This window comes from Ctenopharyngodon idella, chromosome 4 (assembly GCF_019924925.1).
Source record: "Ctenopharyngodon idella isolate HZGC_01 chromosome 4, HZGC01, whole genome shotgun sequence".
In the NCBI taxonomy this organism is placed as follows: domain Eukaryota; kingdom Metazoa; phylum Chordata; class Actinopteri; order Cypriniformes; family Xenocyprididae; genus Ctenopharyngodon; species Ctenopharyngodon idella.
In genome coordinates, this window is record NC_067223.1 from 26,257,620 (window position 1) to 26,284,839 (window position 27,220).

Consider the following 27,220-nt stretch of genomic DNA (forward strand, 5'->3'; position numbering starts at 1 on the left):
TTGGTGTGGAGGAACTTGACTTGCCTGACCTCAACCCGACAGAACACCTTTGGGATGAATTAGAGCGGAGACTGCGAGCCAGGCCTGACCTCACAAATGCGCTTCTAGAAGAATGGTCAAAAATTCCCATAAACACACTCCTAAACCTTGTGGAAAGCCTTCCCAGAGGAGTTGAGGCTGTTATAGCTGCAAAGGGTGGGCGAACTCCATATTAAACCCCACGGATTAAGAATGGGGTGTCATTAAAGTTCATGTGCACGCAAAGGCAGGCGTCACAAAATTGTACAATAATTTTAAGCTCAGAACTATCATAGATAATGGTAGCACTTTATTTTACAGTCTTGTTCCCTGTGTAAATACTATGTACTTATTATAGTACTTGCAATAACTGGGTAATAACCAGGTACTAGACCTGAACCTACCCCTAAACCTAACCTTAACTTATGTAGTTACTGTATATTACCCAGTACTTTCATAGGTAAGTACACTGTAAGTAAATGTAAGTGCTTGTCCTACAAAATAAAGTCTAACCACTGAGGCTCATTCTTGTGTTACACAGCACGTTTGAGCAGGTTCATTCTCTCACTTCAAGCAAAAATGGTTGATCAATGTTTATATGTGAAATTGTGATTAAAAGCCTAACTTCAATCTGTTCATCATCTCAAGAAATCAAATCTCTTCAGGAAAAAAAAAGTGAAAGGCTTCTCTCCAGTGTGAACTCTCATGTGGCCTTCAAAACTTTCATTTCGGATAAACGTTTTTCCACACTGTTGGCAGAAGTAGGGGTGTCTCTAAGTAACTTTAAGACTGCCTTTTTCAGTGAAACTCTTTCCACACTTCCAGAGTTCCAAATAAGATTTCATGAGCACCAAATCAGCAAATTAGGAAGATTCCAGTCGCAATTCCACAAATGTACCACATGTGTGAAGACAGTGATCTCCGAGCTGCACCAAGTGGACTTCTACGCTAGCACCACTGACCTGTGGTCCAGTCGTACGACTGAGCCCTACATGAGCTTTACCATTCACTTTCTTTCACTTGCTACCGTTCATGACGGTTTTCTATATCAAATGCTGTTATAAAAATTAATTATAATATTGCAATGTTATTTCACCCTGTATGTCCTTGTTTTGTTTTTTCTTCACTTTTCAGAAAATGCTGTTAAAGGTGATGAGCGCATTACTCAAGCTGTTGGTCTTTGCAAAAAGTTCGAGGGACATTTCTCCCACAGCTGGAAGGAGAAGATGGTCCTGAAAGAAGCACAAAAAGAGCACAACCTCCCAGAGCACTGACAGAATGCCCTACAAGGTGGGGATCGAGACAGAAAATGATTCAGAGAGTTTTGGAGCAGCAGCGGGCCATGTCAGCAGACAGAAAGTCAAGACATTTGGTTCCATCTTGGCAGGACCTAGATGTACTTGAGTCTATAAACCAGGCATTGCAGCCAATGCAAGAATTTACAGATGCTCTGTCAGGTGAAAGTTATGCAAGCGTTTCGTATGTGAAACCTGTACTTCACTTGATAAACACCTCAGTTCTTGCTGCCATGGAAGAAGACAGTGATTTAACAAAGTCCATAGAGATGACGATTACATGAACACCAAGTATGACAACCCAGCAACTCAAGAACTTCTGGACATGACCTGCTTTATGGACCCCAGATTAATCAGCAATGATGAGGTGTCAGACATCAGAGCCAGGGTAAATGTTAATATGACAATAATAAGTGATAAAATAGTGCACTATAACTAGATTTGATTACAATAATTAATTTATTTCTCTATATTAGGAGTAAAGCCTACACTGAAAAAAGTCTAACATTGCTGTTGTTCGTTTAATGTGTATTTTCTCGTTGAAATAGCTTAAAATTATTATTTTTTTCATTTAAAGTAAACATTTTAGTTTATATTTATGGTTGAATCCATTTTTTTACATTGATACAATATAAATTGGCAGCGGGACATTAAACTGAATTTATTAATTTGATCAGAGCATTTTTATTAGATTAAGCATGATTTGCACATGCGCATTGTTGAGTTGGAGTTCCCGCTCTCTGATTCAAAAAAAAAAACCGTCCGTCACAGTTGAACTGTCTGTGAAGAACACAACACACGATCTGTTGAGCGGCGGCCGTGACGGTACACTTCAACAGACGCCAGACCCCTCCAGCCAGGCTGCGACACAGAACTACGAGCAACATTGATACAGGTAAGATAAATTTTGTCTATCGTTAACGTTTTTTTCCCAAGTATACCTGACTGGCCTTTACTCTGGCCGTAATTTCAGCGCTCACGCTTGATAGCATGTAAATTATAAGACAGCACTAGAAACGTTAGCATTCTTCATTCAAACTATAACGTTAAGTTACGTTAGCCGCCCTCTGGTCGTGGGTGAGTAATGCTATCACAGGTCGCTAGTTAACTGGCTAATAAATGCAGACTATTATTTGTAAATGCATTTTGTGGGGGCATTGACGTTAGCTAAAGTTACCACGTGTAAGTTAATTAACGTTACAGGTAATGTTAATTCAAATGCATTTGTTCTGCTGAGTGTTTTTAATAGTTAACAGTGGCGCGAAGAGCCTACAAAATGTTTATTTGTCGAGATTACTGTCTTTTAAGAGCTCTGCGGGCTCTGTTTTAAAGCTAGTTAGTGAAGATATCAGTCAGGGTTGCCAACTCTCACGCATTTGGCGTGAGACACGCGCATCACTCTGCCCAAGTAAATCTCACGCCAAATTGCCAAACCCGTTTTTGATATGAAGTATAAGCTTTTACAGTTTTTTTTTAAAAAAAAAAAAGTTTTAATACGAAATTCAAACAATAAATACAGTTTTGGCGCACTTAATGTTAAAAAACAGAGTTGCGACAGGCTTTCATCTCGCGGCGGCGCGCGCGGTCACGTGGTTCATGGAGCTCTGTCTGAATAGTTCTAAACAAGCCAGTTCTGTCAATACATTTGAATAGACATCAGCTTCACTATACAGGTATTTACAGCAATTTTTGGTAAACAGTACAGCATAGTGTGCATTGATTATTACGTCAACCACATTTACATTATCATTTTATTATGGACAGTGATGGAGATGCAACATTGTTAACATTAATGTTAATGTTTTTCTTGTATTTAACCCTCAGGTATTCCTTACTAATTGGTCACACTTATACTCATTGGTTCTCAAATGTGACCATACTATCTATTTTTCAATTAAATAAATGTTCTATATTTTAGTTAAATAACATTTATTGAAAAAATATTGATCTTTTGGTACTAAATACTATTTGTGCAATAATTATGGTCCATTAATGACAACTTTAAAGTATTTTTCTTCTAATATTTTTATTATTTATATTAAAATAATAATAATTATTATATTATTATAATTAATTATATTAATATAAATATTATATATATATATATATATATATATATATATATATATATTATATTATTAATTATAAATATTATAATTATTATTATTATTATTAAACTTATTTCTGTATGCTCTACTTTTTAGATCAATGCCGAGTTCTTGCGAATTACAACAGTTCCCTTGGAGACAAAGTTCTTGGTGCAGTTGGACAAGCACTCCACCAAACTGTTGGAGGTCATCAGGAGCAAGGGAGGAGTTGTGAAAGAGAAGACCACCAGGACCTTGCAGGTTTTAGATGAGGTATCTATGAATAAGTTGTGTATCAGTGGGATCCATGGCTGAACAGTTGATATGTTTCTCCTATTGATCAACTTTTGTAAATCAACTCTTGCCGGGTCAGCAGCACACATGCAGCCATGATTTAGTCTTGCCTCCTCTTTGTGTCTTTGGGGAAGTAACCTCTTTAAATGTGATTGGGGCACCTTTATACCTCAATGATAAATGTAATATATTTTAATTCAGTTATAACTGCAGCTCAAAGTCTCAAACAGAGCTATAGCATTCCAGTTTTTATATCACAGCGTACGCTGGTGTTGCATCAGCTGGGCGGAGTTGATTCACTCTGCGAGTGCACGTTATCAGTTATACATTTGTTTTATTTACTGTGTGAGATAATTTGATGTGTCACGTAACAGCATGTGAAAAAATTTGAATTGCGTGAATCTCATGAGACATCTTTTAACCAGACGAGAGATCTCGTCACTTTTAATTTTGTCACACCCCTTGTCAAACATTTGATTCGTTTGATTTGCGCCTTGTAACACAGTTCATAGATATGGGAAGAAGGAGGTGGGAACCGGCGAACATTTAAAAGACTTTAATCAATAAATAAACAAACAAACAGAAAGTAAAAGCGGCAGCCCCTCACGGATGACTGCCGTGCACACACATAACAAAACGTAACTAAAATGCAACGTAAAATCCAGGCCTGGTCCTCTCTCGTCCTTCACTGTCGTCACTCCTCCTTTTATTCTCCCTTCACTCCTCTGTGAGAGATCCGAGACCGGTGTGACGCGCAGCTGGCGCTGATCAATTACTCACCGGCCTCGCTTCACTCTCACAGCTCTCACTCGTCACACGCCTATTCAAGTTCAGTTTAGAGTGTATAAGAGCGTGGCACATTATGATCTAACATGAAATCGGGAGATTTCTGAAACTATAACGTACTTATTGTCACTTTCTTTTTTATGCAGGAAAATGAGGTTGAAGAACTGGAGCAGGCAACCATGGCGATCTTTATCACTGGGAAAGAGGATCCTCTCCATCCACCAAAAGACATTAAAATTGTCATCGAAGGAACAGAGGTCCTGAACCAGTCGCCCTCGGTTGCAACCGCTTTTGCCATGGTCTTTGGGCTCATATACACACTTAACCTAAAATATCTGAAAAGGCTGCAGTTCACCTTTGAATTTGTGCAAAAGGTCCTGATGGAGCTTGATGGAAAAAAAGATGACCCCAAAAGTCACTAGACTGACCACCCAGCTGTACAGCACAGAGTAGGCAGAGCTGAATTGCACAGACTTGTTTGAATTTATTTTCCATTTGTGGTTGAATTTTATGGTGATTTACAGCCAAAACTTTGGATCCTTTTGTAAGAGGTTGCACTTACAAGGCTGCATTTTCACAGCAGCATTTACAAATGTGGCTGCCCAAGTTCGATGGCTACCAGCCTCAAAGGCCAAAGTAGGCCAAGTGTTATGGACAACTGGAGAGACTGATTGCAGTGTTCTCAGCGTATGCACAGATTTGTACGAAAGAGTTTAGATTTTCAGACCAATGGAGAGGGCCAGGAGCTTGCTATATTGCATATAAATTAGTTGTATTTAAATGTAGAGCTTACAGCTCTGTATCAGAAACTCTGACAGTGTCTTAGGAGTTCCACTGTTCACTGTCTGAGGAGCAGTTCCAGGTTTTGTCTCTGGTTTTCAGCTGAAAGAGAATGTTCATCATCATATACATTTGTATATAAACAGGTATACAATACTGTCTTAACATTTAATTGTATTTTAGGATGTTTTATGGTGAAATGTGTTCTGTCAGGACAAACCTTCCTAATTTAATATTACTACTAATGTGATGTCATCAAGTGATGATTTGATTATTTTGTAACAAATTTGTATTTTTGTGTGAAGCAGACTGTTAATATTCATACATTTGTAACAGATGTTCAATGTCAGTTTATTGAACAATAAATATAAATGTGTTCTAAAGAAAAGTGTTATGATAGTCATTGATCAAAATGTTTTAAAAGTATTTTGTTTTAAAATTTGATTTATTATACATTTCAAATAATGACAACTTTTTTTTAATTTATTTTTTTTATTTGAGACAACCTAAAATAATTAATTTACTATAAATATTACCTATAAATATTAGTTTGTTTTAACTTAAAATAATTAGTTTGTTCTAACCTAAAATAATTAGTTTACTTTAACCTATACATATTAGTTTTGTTAGTTTGTTCTAACTTAAAATAAATTGTTTGTTCCAACCTAAAATAATTAGTTTGATCAACCTTTAAAAAGTGGTTGCATGGATTTAAACTTTTCAGATTAAACTGAATGAAATGATTTACTTTGAGTCAATGTCAAATATTTCGTGTGATTGATTACTTCAATTTTTTTAAGTTGATCCAAGGTTTTTATTTTTTCAGTGTAAGTAATCAAGTTCACCAGGGCATGGGTCTATCAGATGTCATCCTAAAAAAGGGCAAAAAAAAAATCCCTGGGCAGTTTCTTCAAGACATCCCCAGCTCCGTCATCTATGGTACCATCGCACACTGTGGAGGCTGAACTGAACAGCTACTTGGTGTCTCCCACCATAGACAGTGAGATGGACCCTCTCACTTGGGGGCAACTCCATCAGGTCAACTTCCCACACCTGAGTAAACTAGTCAAGAAGTATCTCTATATACTTGCAACAAGTTCACCTTCAGAGACTTTTTAGTACATCAGGAAATGTTGATATGCCAGCGCACATGTTTAAAACCTACCAAAGTCAATATGCTAGTTTTCCTGGCATACAAATTTAAAGGAACACTCCACTTTTTTTGAAAACAGGCTTATTTTCCAACTCCCCTAGAGTTAAACAGTTGAGTTTTACCGTTTTCGAATCCATTCAGCTGATCTCCGTGTCTGGCGGTACCACTTTTAGCATAGCTTAGCATAGTTCATTGAATCTGATTAGACCGTTAGCATCTCGCTCAAAAATGACCAGAGAGTTTCGATATTTTTCCTATTTAAAACTTGACTCTTCTGTAGTTACATCGTGTACTAAGACCGACGGAAAATGAAAAGTTGTGATTTTCTAGGCCAATATGACTAGGAACTATACTGTCATTCCGGCGTAATAATCAAGGAACTTTGCTGCCGTACCATGGGTGCAGCAGGTGCAATGATATTACGCAGCGCCTGTGACCCCCTCCTTGCACAGGGAGCGTGCCTTGCAACCATGGAGACATTTGTGAGAGACGCTGCTTAATATCATTGCGCCTGCTGCACCCATGGTACGACAGCAAAGTTCCTTGATTATTACGCCGGAATGACAGTATAGTTCCTAGCCATATCGGCCTAGAAAATCGCAACATTTCATTTTCCGTCGGTCTTAGTACACGATATAACTACAGAAGAGTCAAGTTTTAAATAGGAAAAATATCGAAACTCGTTGGTCATTTTTGAGCGAGATGCTAACGGTCTAGAGGGGGAGTTGGAAAATGAGCCTATTCTCAAAAACAGTGGAGTGTTCCTTTAAGGCTTGTACACTTTATGTTTAATAGTATTTTTTTTGTTGTTGTTTAACAATATTTATATATATATATATATATATATATATATATATATATTTAAAAAAACATAGGCAAGGAAATATTTTGTTTCAAGATGCTCTTGATGATTGCATGGGTTACATGTGAATAAAAAAAGTAATGTTTGAGAGTAATGCATTTTTGTGTGTGTTTGCAGGTCTATGGTAACAGCAAACCAGAAATCAGAATATCTGCCGAGGTTTTCAGTCATTCATAGTGTTTTAAAGTCAAAATGTTTGCACCTTGACAAAATTTTTTTTTTAGCCTGAATTAGATTTAATTAGATTAGAAGAATTTCTATTACCTGTTTATTTTAGTATGATCATTACATATATAATTAATTTTTTTTAAATCGCTAATAAAAACAGCATTTTTTCTAGGGAAATGATATTGCAAGAAATATCGTAATCGCAATACTCAACAATATTGCATATTATCCTAGTATCATGCAGCCTTATTTGTAATGTATATTTTATTCATAAAGTGCAGTTATTTTACATTTGATTAACAGTTTCTGTACCTGAATACCTGAAAATCTTAAAACATTGTTTATCTCAATTGTATCTTTGTTCTTTTTAAATTACTAAGTAATTTTTCTATATTTTGCAACTGTGTTCATGCTGTCTTAATGTGACGTTAAAAACGTTGTGTCTGTTGAGATAGAATTTAACTAACATTCCTTTTCCTTGCAGGATTAACATTTATATGCTTTTGAAACCTAAGTGTCCTCAAACCTTGGGCCAAAGTCAGTGTGTGTCTGAATCATATCTGAATATAACAAAAGGGGAAATGAAACTTAGGGACAGCTGGACAACTATCTAAATATAATAGCCCCATGATATTGAGTAACCAAGGAACTAATAAACACATGATTTGGGCAGATCTTGCTTTATCTAGTAACAGAAGGGTTTGACATATGAAGAACCAATCATGTTGTAGGATGTTTTGCCATGCTCCTATCCTATATAAACTCTTGCTGGTGGGATTCTCTGTGATTGATACGAGGTCCTCCGGCCGTGATTAAAGCTTACCCTAAGGCATAGTCTGGAGTCTGTTTGGTTTTTGCTGCGCAGTGGACTTGACGCTAGAGAATCTGACTTCCACACTCAAGTGATAGTGTTTAGTGGAGCACGAAAGACCTTATTAAGGTACGCTTAGTCGAGTATAAATTCATAGGTGTCTGGGACACCCGGTTTAACTTTAGTCAGGTGCGTAGAGGAAAATCTACCACACTGTCAAATGAAGGAAGGCTGTTGGATTTTCCAATGCTGACAATAAGGAAGGTAAAACAAATAACATGTTAATTCTTTATCTGAATGAATAAAGCTGTAATTAATGTCATTAAATCGTGAGTCTGTTTTGATTTAATGGTCAGAAGCTGTTCTACATGACAAATGAAATCACAAACATGACATTTGTAAATAAATTCATTTTATAAATACAGTTTATTAATAAGTAAAATAATTTTGTCAAATAAAACCTCTTTAATTGCGACACTCTTCAAAATTATCATTAATTTCTGTAGAGCTGGACATTTTAATAAGGATCAAATGACTGAGTTCAGCTTTGAGAATGAAACCAACCTGTTTGTTCCTCAGTTTCTTCATGTTTCACTCTGAATGTTTCTTCAATCTCCTCTTTAATAAACTCCATCTTTATAATAGTGTGTCACGTGGATCTCAGTCGCTTCACCAGGAGTTTTTCTGTGTTTGGACACTCTGTCATGATTAAGATGAGAATAATTAACAGAAAGAAAAACACATCCAATCTAAATCTCTGAGTGTGTCTCAATCAGATCTAGTTCAGTAGTTCAGTGCACTGGTGAGAGAGTCAGATTGAGAGTTAATGGACTTAAATGATCTGATTAGAATAAAAACACTCAAAACTAGCACTACAAATTAATAAAAGAACACAAAATATATAGGCTAGTGGGTTCATATTTAGACACTTATGCTTTACACTTATTGATTTGTAGATTATATTAAATAGATTATACTTTCATCAAAATATTTGCAGCTGGTTATTAGTAAAAAAGTTGTCATTGCACACATTTGTTGTTCTCGTTGCATTTACACTGTTTGACCAGCAGTTGTCATCAATGTTTGAGGTGAAACTCTTGAGTTTCGAGAAGCTCCGTTTCTCTTATCAGTAGCTGGATTCATGTTTATGATAAACTGATTCACGATATAGGTAACTGTAAAATTGCCTGAATAGTTTGCATTGATTCAAACACTTTAAATGCTTAAAACAAACCTTTCTTCAGAAGTCACAGCAGATGCAGGAGCGCAGCGCAGCCTTGTGATGTCATATCTCCACTCCACAATAAAAGTCCCGTTCAAGAAGTGCATAGAAATTGACATTCAAATAATATAACATATATCATATTTAAACGCATGTTGGTCAGTGAAATGCAAAAAAATAATTACCAAAGAAAGAAAGAGTTCGAACCAAATCTAATATGGGAGATTCTGTTAATTATCCTCTTACGCTCGTCAGTAAGAAGTAAAAATAAATGAATAAATAAATAAATCCTTAAATTGGACAGAGTTAAACTAAAGCACTGACATCACAGAGTTTACCGGCATTATAATAAAGACGTGTGAATGGTATCTTACTGGCAAAAATATGGAACAGCTTGTGTGAACAGCACATTTGTGTAATTACCGGAAACATCGTTCTGGTAATTTTATGGTAATTTACCAGGATTACAGTGTGAAAGGGTTTACATATTCAAGGAATTTAGTTATCAGGTGAGATCGCGAGAGTTTGCTCATACGATTAAATGCCATCACTGAGGAAACATCGCATCATCTCTTGTGATTGATTCTCCCTGTTTATCCTCAGGTATCGGATCACTAAAGTGATTATAAAGTATTTCGAAAACGAGTATGAATGTTAAGAACATATGTATGTAATAGTAGAAAAAGACTAAAAGTTTTACTAAGTGTGTTAGTGCGTGTTTATGCGCGGAGCACATGGTCGTTGGGCTGCGTAACGTTAATGTGATTTTCGCCATGTGGAAAAACTAATTGGCCTAACGTTATATATATATATGTGTGTATCAGGGGCGTTTCCTCCGAGGAGGCAAGAGAGGCAGTGCCTCCTCAAAAAAAATAGGATGAGAAATTAATCCATATTACATATAAAACAACACAAATATTACAAATTATGACATTAAAAAGAGCGCAAGTCACTCGTATTTCTAAAGGAACACTGCCCAACAGCGACACCTGCAGGTAAAGTTACAGCAGGAGTCATGCCTCCCTTTCTGCTCGTAGAAAACCATCAGACCCCCTATATGTTTTATTCACTGATGGTGAAAAGAATGAGAAATGTTTAGAGAATTTTTTGCGTATAGTTATAAGTTAATATATTCGCAACAAAAAGTAAAAAAAAAAATATATATATATATTATTACTGTGACCAACCTGTATGTGAATATGAGTTATGTGTGTTTAACGTGAAAATCATACGAGTAAACACGATCACTGAGGAAACATCGGATCATCGTGTCCGGACCGCTTCCGACGTACCGACGTGGACATGAAAGGTTCAGTAGATTATTTGCTTTAAATGAATGGTTAATGTCTTGGTGTACTGAACAGAAGCTGCTCTTTATAAATAATTGGAATCTTTTCTGGGAGCGACCTAGGCTCTTCCGTGCTGATGGCCTGCACCCCAGCAAAATCGGAGCTGATCTTCTGTCGGAAAACATCACCAAGACGCTTCGCACCGTATGACTAGTAAGTCAAACCTCAAATCACAGTCTGTGTTCTACCCACTTAATTGATAGAAATGTGAGTGTAATACAGTCTATAGAAACTGTGTCTATTCCCCGAATAGTGAGGTTCAACTATAAAAATAAAGGATCTAGAAAAAATCTGATCGTGATCAAACCAGAAATTCGCAAAATTACCGAACAAAAACAATTTCTAAAGCTAGGGCTACTAAACATTAGATCGCTGACACCTAAGGCGGTTATTATAAATGAAATGATCACAGATAATAGTCTTGATGTAATTTGCCTTACTGAAACATGGCTTAAACCAAATGATTATTTCGGTCTTAATGAGTCTTGTCCACCTGGCTACTGTTATAAAAATAAATGCCGTCCGGTTGGCCGTGGCGGTGGCGTTGCAACAATCTATAGAGAGATTCTTAACGTTACCCAGAAAACAAACTACAGGTTTAACTCATTTGAAATTCACGTGCTAGACGTTACACTCTCAGATATAAATAAAAAGTCGCTACTATCTCTTGCTTTGGCTACTGTTTATAGACCTCCAGGGCCTTATGTTGATTTGCTAAAAGAGTTTGCAGACTTTCTCTCAGACCTATTGGTCAACGTCGATAAAGCGCTGATCGTTGGAGATTTTAACATTCATGTAGATAATACAAATGATGCGTTAGGGGCTGCGTTTACAGATTTACTAAACTCGTTTGGGGTCAAACAAAACATCACTGGACCCACTCACCGTCTTAATCATACACTAGATTTAATTATATCACATGGAATCAATCCTACTGATATAGAAATTCTACCGCAAAGTGATGATATCACTGATCATTACCTTGTAACATGCGTACTGCATACTGCTGATATTTGTCAAATTGCGCCACGATATCGACTAGGTAGAACAATTCTCCCGACAACTAAAGATAAATTCACAAATAAACTGCCTGATCTGTCTCACCTGCTCATTGTACCCAAACACACAAATGATCTTGAGAAAATTACTAGCAGTATGTGCACCACTTTCACTAGTACATTAGATACTGTTGCACCGATGAGATTAAAAAAGGTTAGAGAGAAAAATACTGTACCATGGTACAACAATATTACTCACGCTATCAAAAGAGAAACTCGTAATCTAGAACGCAAATGGAGACAAACTCGTTTAGAGGTCTTTAGAATCGCGTGGAAAGACAGCTCGTCCTGTTATAGAAAGACTCTAAAAGCAGCCAGGGCCGAGCATCTCCGCAAACTCATAGAAAATAACCAAAACAATCCAAGGTTCTTATTTAGTACAGTGGCTAGATTAACAAATAAACAGACATCACCAGAACAAAACATTTCATTACAGTTTAGTAGCGATGACTTTATGAATTTCTTTACTGAAAAAATCGAAAGCATCAGAAATACGGTTGTAAATGTACAACCCTTGACAGAGTTTTATGATTCAGCCTCAATTATCGTCCCTCAAGAACAGTTGCAGTGCTTTACAACTATAGGACAGGAAGAGCTAAATAAACTTATCACAGCGTCTAAACCAACAACATGTTTATTAGATCCAATACCCACTAAACTACTGAAAGAATTGTTACCTGTAGCAGAAGAGCCTCTTCTCAATATTATTAACTCGTCTTTATCTCTAGGTCACGTTCCAAGACCGTTCAAGTTAGCAGTTATTAAGCCTCTCATTAAGAAACCACAATTAGATCCAAATGTATTGGCAAATTACAGACCCATTTCAAATCTTCCATTTATATCGAAAATATTAGAAAAAGTGGTGTCGGTCCAATTGTGCTCCTTCCTGCAAAAAAATGCTATCTATGAAAAATTTCAGTCAGGATTCAGGTCTCATCATAGCACAGAAACTGCGCTCGTTAAAATTACAAATGACTTACTTCTAGCTTCTGACCAAGGCTGTATCTCAATACTAGTGTTACTTGATCTCAGTGCTGCGTTCGACACTATAGATCATAAAATACTCCTAGATCGACTACAGAATTACATTGGTATCCAGGGACAGGCATTACGGTGGTTTAGGTCGTATCTATCAGACCGTCACAATTTTGTTTATTTAAACGGGGAAAAATCTAAGATAACAATAGTAAATTATGGAGTGCCTCAAGGATCTGTCTTAGGCCCTCTGCTATTTTCAATATACATGCTGCCACTTGGTAATATTATAAGAAGACATGGAATTAGTTTCCACTGCTATGCCGATGATACTCAATTATATATTTCAACACAACCAGATGAAAACTCTAAATTATCCAATCTGACAGAGTGTGTTAAAGAAGTAAAACATTGGATGACTAGTAATTTTCTTCTATTAAATTCAGATAAGACTGAAGTATTACTTATTGGGCCAAAAACCTGTACACAGAATCTCTCAGACTACAATTTGCATTTAGAAGGATGTACTGTTACTCCATCCTCGACAGTTAAAGACCTGGGTGTTATATTAGACAGCAACTTGTCCTTTGAAAATCATATTTCATATGTTACAAAAACAGCCTTCTTCCACCTCAGAAACATTGCTAAGATACGGAATATGTTATCTGTTTCAGATGCAGAAAAGTTAGTTCATGCTTTCATGACGTCTAGACTAGATTACTGTAATGCATTACTAGCTGGTTGCCCTGCATCCTCAATAAACAAGCTACAATTGGTACAAAATGCAGCTGCTAGAGTTCTTACCAGGTCAAGAAAATATGATCATATAACACCAATTTTATCATCTCTACACTGGTTACCTATTAAGTTCCGTATCGATTATAAAGTACTGCTAATGACCTATAAGGCTCTAAATGGTTTAGCTCCTGTGTACTTAACCGACCTTTTATCGCCCTACAATCCTTCACGCTCTTTAAGATCACAAAACTCTGGACTTCTGGTTGTACCTAGGATAGCTAAGTCCATTAAAGAAGGGAGAGCGTTTTCACATTTGGCTCCGAAACTCTGGAATAGCCTTCCTGATAATGTTCGGGGCTCAGACTCGCTCACCCAGTTTAAATCTAGATTAAAGACACATCTCTTCAGCCAAGCATTCACATAATCCATCTCATATCAGATCAATTGCACATGACTATCTTTGCTTAATGTTATGAACAGCAGCTATGCTAATTATTCTCCATTTGCTTTTCTGTTTTACCTCGGGACGCCCGTCCCGAGGTGACTAGAGAGTACATCAGTTTCAGTTTGGATCCAGCCTCTTAAGAAGACCTCAGATGACTAAAACTTTGGAAGAGACGGCGCCAACTCCTGCGATGACTTCAGAAGATGCAACATCTGGATCAACACGCACATTCACATTCTATAAATCCTAATTATTGTTAATATGTAATTCATTTTTCCAGGAGCTCTTTGCTTCTACCTCCAATTACATTGCTAACAGTGATTGTGTGTTAATCGCCTAAATTATTACATTATTAGCTAACTGCAGTCTCCAAATTGTAATGTTGATATGCTTTCTCTGTAAAGCTGCTTTGAAACAATATGTATCGTGAAAAGCGCTATACAAATAAATGTGAATTGAATTGAAAATTTGAGGTTGATATCTCAAAAAATGAGCTTTCAGTAAGATTTTGTTTGGGCGCAGTACCAGATTTTCCCCATTAGATGCCAGCAAAACTCCACTGGTACACACAGTGGTTGGATTTGTGATTTACAGTAGAGTTTTTCTAGCTCAAAAATTACAAACACACACACACACATACTTTTTTTTATAACACACATACAACTCACACTCTGACATCCATACCAACACACACACACAATTATAGTTGCATAATTTATCCAATTGGCTCTATAATATGCAGAAGCAGAAAACAGGAATAATGCGAGTATTTGCTTTATAGGCCAAACCTGAGAAAATGGCTCCATCTGGTAAAAAAAATTGTAAAAATGTAAATTTTGAAGCCCTGCCATTCTGCATCATTGCATCATTTTATAGTTAAATGGCAGTGGGATTAAAAAATGCAATTTTAATGGGTTTCAATGTGGACATTTTTGTCCAAAAGGTCCTTAGAGGAACTATTTTGTGCACCTAGTGCAAAATAGAATTATTAAAGGAAATGGGGGTGAAATAGAAAAATTCAGATGAAAACTACTATAAACACCAGCTTCACCTCTCAATCATACATGTAATTCAAAGTGAATCTTGTGCCAAAAGATTCTTTGACTTGTCAGGCATTTTGTCTCTCAGAGGTACAGTTGCCCGTATCTCTCTCAAGGGACTGATGGAAATCCACTGGACAAGTCATTATGAAGTCACAAAATGTGTGTGAAAAATGTGCGATCTTCACACCCTATCGAAGGACGCATCTCCAGTATTGCTATTTAGAGTTTGATCATAGCCCAGATAGCATGTAATCATTGAACCAATGTTGAGTCAGTGTTGATGGACCTCTGCATGTGTGGACACACGTTCATGTACACAAACAAACTATTTTGAGTATTACAGGCTTTCTTTTATCCTCAAATCAGTGAGGCTCAGATCAATGAGGCCTACAATCAGTTAGTTTAAAAAATGAATACAAAACCTGTCCTAATTGAAAGAAAACAAGCTGACTAAAAGATTGAATCCAATCTTTGGTGATAAGGTAACAGAGAGATTTATCAGCAATTGTTTGCAGGCAGCTCGAAATTTACCCAGGCTCAGGCGTTCATGTGCCAAAAAATGTGTGGTGGTCAGCTAGCCATGCAAACAGCCCCACTGCTATGACACTTAGTGTTCAACATTGAGACACTTTTAAAGAGCAATCTCAGAGGGATGTCACTGTTCGTAGAGTGTGTTTGTTTAATTTTGGTTCATTTTAATTATGTAGACTGATTTCATATATGAAAAAAAAAATAGAAAGGCATGGTTTAGTATTTACATTGTAGGAGAGTTAATTTAGTTCATTTACTTCTAATTTCTTGAATGTTGCTGTTTCTTGGGTGGCAAGTCAAAAAGGGCAGGCCCCGGTGAAGCACAAGAGGCCCTGGACTGAATCAATATTGATGCTATGAGTATGTATGTCTCATATGTATGATGTGAATTTGGAGTGAAACTGACGGTCAGATGAAAATCATGTAGAATCATTAACATAAACCTGTATTAATGAATTATATAATAGTATAATAATAATAATAATAATAAATGTCAGTATAGGACACTATACTCATAATAAACTCTGAGCTGTCTAATCCAATAAGGACAGTTCTGGGTTGAGGAAGCTTTTATGTTATTTATCAAAAATCCATTATAAATGTTAATTTAGTTATGTTAAAATGGTGTCATTATCCCTGTCTATGAACAGTAATTTATTGTTTGAAAATATGAAAGTGTAGCTTGTTGTTGTTTTTCCCTTGTATTTTCCTACTTCTTTGTTCTACCGTCAGGTATTTGCTACTTGAATATTTGGCACTACTGCCATCTACAGGACAACAATAAGAATAACAACTGTTCGCCACAGAAAATAAACAAGTTTTATTTTTTCTGTCACAATCCCCCTTCTTTCTTTCTTTTCTTTTTTTTTTTTTTTTTTTTTTTTTTACCAAAACCTCATTTTACATTGTGACTTTGGCAGAGATGTGCAACAATATCAAAGACCACAGAAGTACAAAACTATTTCTCTCTGGGCCAAATCTTAAACATTCGGAGAGTTTCATTCTGAGAGTAAAGTGAACTTAGAAAAAGAGCAAATCTGAGAAAATGAAGGACTGTATTTTTGTAATGATTTCCTTTTGTATCATTTCACTAAGTTAAAGTATGAGAAATGTCCTGACTTTTTAACAAAAAAGGAACACCAAAAGTAAAATTTTACATTTTAAATGCATTTATTGGCAACACACAATGCTTAGATTCTTAACTTGCTTGCTTTTTTTTATTCATGCAAAATGAATGACTAGTATAAATTACATCATCCCAAAACAACATTATGATACAATCTGCTCATTTGTGATACATTACATATTCAGTTCATTCAATATAATATAAATCAGTTTTAGATGATTTTCACTTTTTTCATGTAACAGGCTGTTTGGCAGAATCATGCAGTTATGTATCATACATCATACAAAGAATGAAGATGAAGACCATTTTTAAGCTCAAGTATTTTTAAGTATAATAAAAATGCATGCAGAGCATCTTAGCACAAAACCAAATGTACTTGTTTATAGCTGTGGTAAGAGCAGATAAAAGGTCAAAGTTTTACTCAAATACAGTGCGTGCTTTTTCTTTAACATAATTTATAGCATTACTGAAAAAGACTTTTGGATTATAGGATGATTGTTTTCTTGTTGCAGGTTTGTATGTTTTCCAGTCCTCCGGAAGCACTTCTCCTGTGGAAACTTTACTGATGATCTCTGCCTTCTTCCTGACAGCCATTAAAGACTGAATGCGATCTTTATATCCAGACTTGGCTTCTTGTTTCTCAGACTCAATCATCAGATCAATGTAGTCAGGGGTGGACAGAGGATTGGGCTTGAGGGCGATTTCCTGCAGTCGCTCCAAAGACTTTTGAGATTCTTCAATTAGTCCAGTCACAATATCCTGGACTTCCTCAAGCTCATTTTCAAGTTCTTCAAAGATCTTTTCTTTTGACATGACCTGTCCATGTGCAGCCTCAAATCGCTTTTTTAAATCCTGATAGGTTTGCTTTCTCTTTTCTGTGACATAATCCCATCTGTATTTCTGATTGAAGTGCACATCCCAAGCACACTTTCCAGGACAGACCCTACACTTTCCATCTGTCATGGCCCAGCACGCATATCTTTCACTGTCATTTGCAATTCCGCATGTTTTATGACATGTGAAGTGACACTGCTGGCAGTTGGATAGGTAGTAACCAGTTTTGTTTTCGATTTTGTCTGGGACAGTTACTTCTACTTCATATTCAAAATCCTTGTTTGCATCCATCTCAGCCTTGTGCTGCTCCAGAGCTGCTTTTGTCTTCCTGATTTCATCCAGTTTTGTCAGACCAGCATTGATTTGAGGCTGGAGACGTTCCACAAGCACTTCCAGCTGCTGTCGCTCTTGTAGGACCTCCCGTGTCAGAGTCAAGCTCTTGGTTTCCATCGTGTTAAGGGATGTGAAGAATTTTCTCATGCTGGAAAATCCCATCTTCCAGAACATTTGGTCAAAGTTGTCACAGTCAGAGTCCTCATCCTCTGCAGATTTATTGATGGCAAACACAGCAGAGTTGTTGAACTTGAAGTGAAGAGGCTCTTTAGACTCATTGGTAGCACAGGACACCTCAGAGACTTTGATGGCCTCGAGAACAGGAGGTGTTTTCCCATCTGCAAAGGTGACCAGCACAAGGATGTTTTCAGCAATGTCCTTCCCAAATATGGAAAGAATGGAGTCAAAGATGTATTTCTGTGTGTGCGTCAGACGGGCAAGTGAAGCCTGTACTACAAAACACACGGCATCAATGCTGTCGATCCCTCCTGGATTAGAGAAGAACTCCTGAATCTGCTTTGTGATCTTCTGGTCATGTGAGATTCCTCTGGTATCACCGAAGCCTGGTGTGTCCACTATGGTCAGAGAATGTGGAATCTTGAAACCATCCATGTGATTGATCTGATATGCCGTGATCTCTGAAGTCTGACTTTCAGCCTGGGATTTCTGCTTCCCTTCATCTATCAGCACAAACCGGAAGTCGTCTTTCCATTCCACTCCCAGAATGTAGTTGATCATGCTGTTTATTAGGGTGGTTTTTCCTGCACCTGTGGCTCCGATCATCATGATGGTCTTGTTCTGTTTTGTGACGTTCTTCCCAAACGTGCTTCTTCTGCAGAATTCATCATTGTTCTGCCATGTTTCTTCCAGGTTGAGTTTAAACATGGGCAGGTTTTCATTGCTTCCATCGGCTATTTTTATGCTCCAGTTGTTCTTTATATTATGTGCAACACTTGAGCCCTTTCCATCGCTGTGGTCTTTTCCCATGTTTTTGCTTCTTGTGCTTTCTCTTGACATTTTTTGATTGTTGTTAACAGCAGACTGGCAAAAGTCTATTTGTCTTCTTCTGGCTTTTTTCCACCTGGTTAATGGAAAAGGAAATAATTGTTTGTACATCAGTTTATAAAAACAGTATACAAAAGAAGTGAGAACTCTGTGCGATATCAGTAAAATGACAAAACGAAAACTCCCAATATATGCTTCAATGCAGGATATAAAGTTGTGAGATACATAATATTGTTGTGAATTTAATATGTTTTAAAAATATATAGCATGTATTAATCTCATGGCATTACATCCCGCATTCAAGCACATGTTATAACTAATCCTGACCAATTAAAATGATTAATCTAAGACATAAGCTATGTTGTAACTTAGAAATGAGTTAACTATCAGTATTTGCAATAATCTATAGTATGCAGGAAAAAATATGAAACTAGCAACAGCAACAATACTACTAATGGGTTTGTAATACTGTGCATATTACAGACTTTAAGATGATTGAATGAGTGAATGAGATGAAATATCACTGAGAGATGACAGAAGTGTTTATGATAGATATATCCAGAAACATCCAGGGTGCGAGCGGTCCTGCTTCTCATGAATCAGAGGATCAGGTGTGTGTGATAAGGAACCTGCCAGCTGATCATTACCACATCACGAAAAACACTGGCTGTGTCCAAAATCACACAAACTATGCAAAAGCGACAGCCCTTCCGGCGCACTGAATTCCCTCACTCTTTCTCATTCACTCCTTCAAGTGGACTATATTAGTGGACTAACGTAGGGAATAGTGAATGAGGGTGTAGGGGCGATTTCGAACACAGCAACTGTCTTTACAGCACATGGAGTGCGATAATGCACAGCTGCACCAAACAGACACAGAGAATATAGCCAATTTAAGCACCATCACTTCTAATTAGTTCTTCAATTTAGACCTTAATGAGAGCTCTGCAGTCTTACCAATAAATACCAATACCGTTAAAACATTTTCATAACATTTAATTTATAAAAAGACTTTGATTCCCAAGTTGGTTCTTAGGCTTGGCTATCTATCACTGTTACCGGAAATAACTACAATAAACTTTAAAACCTGTACGTTGATGAAAACATAATTAAATCTTTCTATCACAGGTCAAAAATTCCATCTGAGATTGATTTTCATAAAATGTTAATATTATAATGACACATGCAAGTGTCTGATCATATGTAAAGCCACAATACCAACTCTGACTGCACAGTGTTTATTTTATATTTAAATTTGTTCTACTTAAATGACCTTATTTTGTTCCTACCTGACTTAAGCTTAAGTTTAACCTTAAATGAGACAACTCCTTTTAATATAGTATCCAGTTTTAATGTGCCATTTGAAGCAATGCATGCTTGTGCAATTTAGTTATTTAGTGCTTAGTGGTGTACCGTGGGATCAAAACTGTGCTGTGGCAAGAAAAATGTTGGGAAACACTGCCATAGACAGTGCGCTACTTGCACAATCTAGCTCTGAAAAAGACATAGTAATAAAACCTTGCTTGGTCTTCTGCACAAAACTGCCAAGATTAAACTTTTCTAAAGAACATGAAAAGAAGCCTGATGAATATTGCACTGCAAAAATGCTTGTCTTAGAGTTTTTGTCTAGTTTATAGTCCAAATATCTAAAAATTCTTAAATCAAGAAACATTTTCTAGTCAAGTAAAAATGATTGTCTTGTTTTCAGAAAAAAATTATCTGCAAAATTATACATATTTTAATGACTGTACATTTATTAATCAACATTAAATACTGCAATACATATTACTTTATATAAAGTATCAATTCTGGGGGCCTTTTGCCGTGTCCTCAGGGTGAGTGTAGGGTAAATATCCGATATTGTTTGATAATCCCAGTGCAAGTCTGACACACTGGACCTTGTCTTTTACAGAGCTAGATTGTGCAGGTAGCGCACTGTCTCTGGCAGTGTTTCCCAGCCTTTTTCTTACCACAGCACATTTTTGAAAAGTAAAAAAACCAACAGCACACCACTAAGTTGTGTGTTTAAATTAATTCTCCTCAAAATTATGTTAGTTGTTTTCTAAAATTGTGTTTATTGCAAAGTCACATTAAAGATGGAAAAACGTCTAACATCGTTCATGACTTACATCACATGTATCAGATATTCTGGTAACACTTTACTTTAAGGTTCATTAGATAACATTAGTTAACATGAACTAATAATGAACTGCATTTATACAGTATTTAATAATCTTTGTTAATGTTAATTTCAGCATTTACAAATACATTATTAAAATCAAGAGTTGTATCTGTTAACATTAAAGGGTTAGTTCACCCAAAAATGAAAACAATGTCATTTATTACTGTCGTTCCACAACCGTAAGACCTTTGTTCATCTTCAGAACGCAAATTAAGATATTTTTGTTGAAATCCGATGGCTCCGTGAGGCCTGCATAGGGAGCAATGACATTTCCTCTCTCAAGATCCATTAATGTACTAAAAACATATTAAAATAAGTTCATATGAGTACAGTGGTTCAATATTAATATTATAAAGCGACTAGAATATTTTTGGTGCACCAAAAAAACAAAATGTTAACTTCTATTATGATGGCCGATTTCAAAACACTGCTTCATGAAGCTTCAGAGTGTTATGAATATTTTGTGTTGAATCATGATTCGGATGATCGCGTGTCAAACCGCCAAACTGCTGTAATCATGTGACTTTGGCACTCTGAACCTCTGATTCGACACAAAAGATTCATAACGCTCCGAAGTGTCATGTTTTGAAATCAGCCATCACTAGCTATTGTTAAAAAGTTATTTAGTTTTTTTTGGCACACCAAAATATTCTCGTCACTTTATAATATTAATATTGAACCACTGTACTCACATGAACTGATTTAAATATGTTTTTAGTACATTAATGGATCTTGAGAGAGGAAATGTTGTTGCTGGCTATGCAGGCCTCACTGAGCCATCGGATTTCAACAAAAATATCTTAATTTGTGTTCCGAAGATTAACGAAGGTCTTACGGGTGTGGAACAGCATGAGGGTGAGTAATTAATGACAGAATTTTCATTTTTGGGTGAACTAACCCTTTAAAGCACTGTGAACTAACATGAACAAACTATGAACAGCTGTATTTTTATTAACTAACATTAACAAAGACTAACAAATACAGTAACAAATGTATTGCTCATTGTTAGCTCATGTTAGTTAATACATTAACTAATGTTTAACTAATGAAACTTATTATAAAGTGTTACCGGTATTTTTATATTCACTGTATAATTAAAAACCTTGCTGAAACAGAATATACACTTCTGTTCCAAATTTAGAATTTATATTGATCATGACTTGGTTTTTGAAAGAAGATTCTTATTTCACCAAGGCTATCCAAAGTACACCTGAAAACAGTGATATTGTGAAAAATTCTTAAAATGTGAAATACTTTTTTCTGTATTAATATATTTTAAAATCACATTTTCATCATTACTCCAGTCTACAGTGTCTCATGATCATTCAGAAATCAATTAAAGATGCTGATTTGCAGAATGTTTCTTATAACAGCTGAAAATGCTGATAAGTATGGAAACTACAATATAAATTCTTTCAGAAGAACATGGAGAACATGATTATTATAAGTAGAAAATCAGAGTGAATACAAAATGTACATAGTTTTTTATGCATTCTATTTTATACTTTACAATTTGGCTTTTGAATCTATTACCTGCAACTACTGCTATACTGTAAAATAATTAAATTAAATTTTAATAATGACAATTTGTTAGGAAAAACAATCAGATTTTTTTAAACTGTACTATACAAGATGTCATTCTGACTTTTAGATTTTTTACATATATGCAGAATAAGCAATATTACAAATCAAAGCAATATTACAAATCAAATATTACAAATCAAATCTTTCTAAATCTTTTATACTAGGAAGGAAATAGACTTACTGTTATTTTGGTTTCCTCTTGAGTCTCCTTTTCATCTGCAGCTGCAGAAAGTTTCTGCGTTGGTTTTTATAGTGCCCAACTGCTGCCCTTCCTGCTGCCCTTCCCCACAAAATAACAAAAAAATTTACTTTCACTTTGTTTTTATTCCAGTAACTGTAAGGCTTTATAAGAAGTGGGCAGGCATTGGCAGACCACTAAAGAACATCAATGTCACATCTATTAGAAAATTCTAAACGGAACAGATTATTAAACGACAACACAATTTAAATAATAAATTAATTAAATATATCAGTGTGCAAAAGATGATGACTAATTTAAGAAATCTAGAGAGAATGTAAAAAAACTGCAACTAGGTGCAGTTTGAAGTATATTGTAGAAGGAATGAATCTGCTTGTGTCATTGCATTCATTAACAGAAGTCTACTCATAATTTAGCACTAGTGTTTTTTGTTGTTGTTTTTTTTTAAATAATGGAACCAGTTCTGAATAGGTTCTCAGATCTTGGTTCCCAAACCTGTCCTCGATATTATACAGGGATTTTGCCCCGGAGGAATGTTTTCATAGTTCCTATAACTATTGCTGGAAGATCCCAGTTTTTTGCATGTTCACATTGCAGAAACTGGGAATGATTTTAGTTCCCTTTTGGGGGACTAAATTAGCTCCTACTTCAAAGTCAGGTATAACCCAGCACAATAGGAACTACCATTGATGTAAGTGTATGCTGATTGGCCAAATGTACGCGAAACACCACCATCCCCTATTTTAAAAAAGCCATGTCAACACACAGTTTAAAGCCTATATATTTACTCCACAAACTAACTCTATGAACATGGAAAACAGTGATAGATGGACAAATGCCGAAGTCCGCAATTCCAGGCATCTTAATGCTAAGGAGAAAATCTGTGCAAGCCTCAAACCCGGGACATTGGCGTGGGAGTCGGACGATCTAACAAGGCAACAGCTTCTATCGTCAGTCGCTAGACTGCCTCTTGAGATCAGGGGAGTAAGGCTTTTGCACAGCTCTTACTAGCTGGCCTCCGTTAAACATATACCATTTACTTTATTTATTTAACAGTTCTATCTAATAATGTTATCAGTTGCTGCCCAAGAACTGTTCAACTTCAAAGTTCACATTTAGCTAAGTACAGTTAAAATCTCCAGATGTTGTAACGCATGGTTGCTGGCAAACATACGAAGAAGATGAAAGGTAATTCCAATACAAAGTTTAATGACAATAATTCAGGAACAGGTAGCAACACACACGAGACATACGAGACCAGACACTGAACTGAAAACAAGCAGGAACTGATATACACAGAGCAGAAGATGAACTAATGATGAACAGCTGTGAGGGTGTTAGTGTCCGTGGTGACTGATGAGTGGAGAGAACTTAGAACAAAGGAACATGTGACGAATGAAAACCAAAACAAACAGAACATGACGGTGACAGTGTGACAGTACAGGGTTCTGGAGGTGGACGAAGTGATGGTGTTGGTGGAGTGGTGAAGGTAGAACGACGATCCCCTGGCGGCATTGGTGGTGGACAGCCGATGGTGCAGACCCAGAGCCTGGCAGTGACGACAGCCTATGGTGGAGACGAGGGAGGGAGGGACCAAGGTGTAGATAGGACTGTGTAGATAACTGGTCTCGGAGGCCTAGGCGATGTCACAGCGACGACTGTCGGAGGAGGAGCCAGATCACCCAAGGACTGAGACGAAGCTGGTGTGAGCGCAAACTGAGGCGAGTCCAAAGGAAGGGAGGAGCCCGCTGCAGATCTGCAAGTCTGTGGCGGAGGTGGTGGGACAAGGCCGAGGGTTTCTGGTGGAGCCGGAGGTGGGAGGAGCCAAGGCAGAGCTGCCAAGTCGACGGGCCGAGATGGAGGGAGGCGATCAGAGGCTGGAGGTGGAGCCACAGGATCCACTCGCTCAGGCGCTGATGGAGGTTATGCAACCTGAGGCTCGACATCCCAGCATGGCGAAACCGAAGATGGTGAAGGGCGGCAAACCTGTAGCAGAGGCGGGGCTGGAGGACTGGCTGGGAAGGTTGGCGACGGAGGCAGAAGGAGACCTGGAAGGTTAGGATGTAGAGTATAGTCCATGCCAGTCTCTGTGCTGTTAGAAAGCAGCGATGAATGTTGAGAAACAGGGTGGAGTGGTTAACGATACCTTTGCGCTGAAGTCTATCAGCCAGTCCTCTGTTTGTGTCTCCACCAGAATCCCCTCAGCCACAGATGGTACAGGCTCACCTCCCTGATCAGATACGCTGGGGGGCTCCTCTTCTGGGGCGGGGGTCCGCACTGTCCACTTGTCCTTGAGGTCTGGCTGACGCATCGCGGCGTGTGGTAGCTTCATCTGCGGGGGGCTCACGTGATCCTTCCATGGTCACAGGTGGTGAAATGGGCTCTGGGTCCGGCTGTATTCTGGACTGGGGATTGATGCTTTTCAGACACTAGATGATGGCTTCGAAAACGAATCCATAATTGGTCCGGTCTTCTGTAATGTGTGGTCGCTGGCAAACCGACGAAGAAGATGAAAGGTAATTCCAATATTTAAAGTTTAATGACAATAATTCAGGAACAGGTAGCAATACACACATAAAACGTATGAGACCGGGTACTGAACTGAAAACAAGCAGGAACTGATATACACAGAGCAGAAGATGAACTAATGATGAACAGCTGTGATGGTGAGTTAGTGTCCGTGGTGACTGATGAGTGGCGGGAACTTAGAAAAAAGTAACACGTGCGATAAATGAAAAACAAAACAAACAGCACATGATGGTGACAGTGTGACGAATGTGTTCTTGATCCGCCCCTTTTATCGAGGATGCATTAGGAAGTGACTTGTGTGGACTTAAAACAGCCAGGTATCCCAGAATGCATCTAGCATCAACCAGCAAGCGTCAATAGTGGAGGAGAAAACCTGCAGTTTTAAAAATATTGTGTCACAAACTGTAGTTTTAAGCATTTTTCAGGTGAGAATGTAGTCGTTTAAAGCTCAAATCTAAAATGTGTTCTGATGCCTTCGGCGTTGTGAGATCCAGGCGATCACCGGGCGCTCAGTGCTCATGTACCCATTCGAGAACAGCCTTACCTCGGCTAGTCCTTCTACCGTTTGCCACTGGCTTTGATGTCAGTGGCTGTGTGTCTGATGTCTGTAGTGGTTAAACTTGAGATATAATTCGTCTTGTGTATATCTTATGGGCAATCTTTGCTCTCATTGATCTATAATTTGCTCCTGGGCATATAGTTTTAGCTGAGGGTAAAGTGAAGTTTCACAACTTTATATATTTATACATACAATTGTAGGGTACTGACTTTGTGCATTTGACTGAAGTGTTTGCTTGTTTTTATTTCCTTTTGTAAAAGTAAAAGCTTTTTAGACTTTATAACTATACTTTTATTATAGATTCTATTGTTCATTAAAACTGACATTTAACAAAATGAGACAAGATTGTGTTTTATTTCAATTTTGTGATAGAAACATATACATACAGCTAAGAGTATATGCACATAGTGCCTGACCCACTTGTTATGGTTCATGTTTTTAAAGTGAAATCAAAAAGAGGCAGGGTTGTGTTTTCTTCTTGCCAATGGTAGGGAAAGAATTAATATCAATATATTATATCTTAGATTGTTTCGCTTTCACTTTTCCTGTAAATACAAGGCTTTATATGAACTGATTAACTAACAGGCTTTTCACTTTCACTTTCCTGTTCCAGTAAATGGGAGGCTTTTTATGAAAGGGCTTACAAACAACCAACTATAAGATCCTGACACTGGACTTCCCCCAGCAGCACACATATTATACGTCTCCTTTATCTGACACAATATCAGCAGAGGATGATTAATCAACTCCAGAAAGTGCATTACCATATTCATTTTCTACATACCAGACTTTATTTCTGTCTTACGTCAACAAAAGTATGTTTTACTAAATATCATTACTATCACTAGTATCTTTTGATACTGCTTTCCCTAAATTTCAACTAAAACCTTTTCATGTAAGTAGTAATAGGACAAAGGAAACAAAGGTTTCAGTTTAGTGTCAAATGGATTTTTTTTTTTTTTTTTTACCGGATTGATTTCTCATGAAAAGTTCAAGAAACATGGATTCTTAAATGATAAAAATGTAGATCTTTATTGAATAGTTTAATGGTTAAAAATCCTCTAATGCAATAAAGCAAGCATAAAAGGATTCAATAAAGGCAAACAGCAACAAATCAAATTTATGCAGTTTTGCTGATAAGGTGAACATACACTATATTGCCAAATGTATTAGGACACCCCTCAAAGTCATTGAATTCAGGTGTTCCAATCACTTCCATGGCCACAGGTGTATAAAATCAAGCAGCTAGGCATG

At 37.0% G+C, this 27,220-nt stretch overlaps 2 protein-coding genes and 2 long non-coding RNA genes across 7 annotated transcripts in view; 2 read left to right on the forward strand and 2 right to left on the reverse strand.

The window, feature by feature from the left end:
• The window catches only part of LOC127511302 (uncharacterized), a 34,618-nt gene extending 20,110 nt beyond the window's left edge, over window positions 1-14,508 (forward strand). Inside the window, exon 3 of the long non-coding RNA XR_007929984.1 lies at window positions 14,137-14,508. This is a non-coding gene — a long non-coding RNA (uncharacterized LOC127511302). The remainder of the gene's footprint in view (window positions 1-14,136) is intronic.
• LOC127511102 (uncharacterized) overlaps window positions 1-22,965 on the reverse strand; it is a 91,472-nt gene extending 68,507 nt beyond the window's left edge. Inside the window, exon 1 of the mRNA XM_051891621.1 lies at window positions 22,861-22,965. The gene's annotated coding sequence lies outside the window, so the exon portion shown is untranslated. The remainder of the gene's footprint in view (window positions 1-22,860) is intronic.
• Window positions 1-27,220, reverse strand: part of LOC127511152 (gastrula zinc finger protein XlCGF8.2DB-like) — a 227,952-nt gene that overhangs the window by 193,723 nt on the left and 7,009 nt on the right. The window contains exons 1-2 of one of the 4 annotated variants that reach the window (XM_051891777.1): window positions 9,489-10,881; window positions 8,819-8,953 (exon numbers count right to left, since the gene is read on the reverse strand). The exons of 1 other annotated variant lie outside the window; for it this stretch is intronic. In XM_051891777.1, coding sequence (XP_051747737.1) covers window positions 8,819-8,888 — 70 coding nt within the window. In that variant the 5' untranslated portion in view covers window positions 8,889-8,953; window positions 9,489-10,881. Of the gene's footprint in view, window positions 1-8,818; window positions 8,954-9,488; window positions 10,882-27,220 lie in introns of those variants that run through there. 2 more of the 4 variants (XM_051891778.1, XM_051891780.1) reach the window with 2 other exon arrangements.
• On the forward strand, window positions 876-5,656 carry LOC127511288 (uncharacterized). The gene is made up of 3 exons (XR_007929970.1): window positions 876-2,208; window positions 3,518-3,673; window positions 4,627-5,656. It is a non-coding gene; the product is annotated as an uncharacterized LOC127511288 (long non-coding RNA).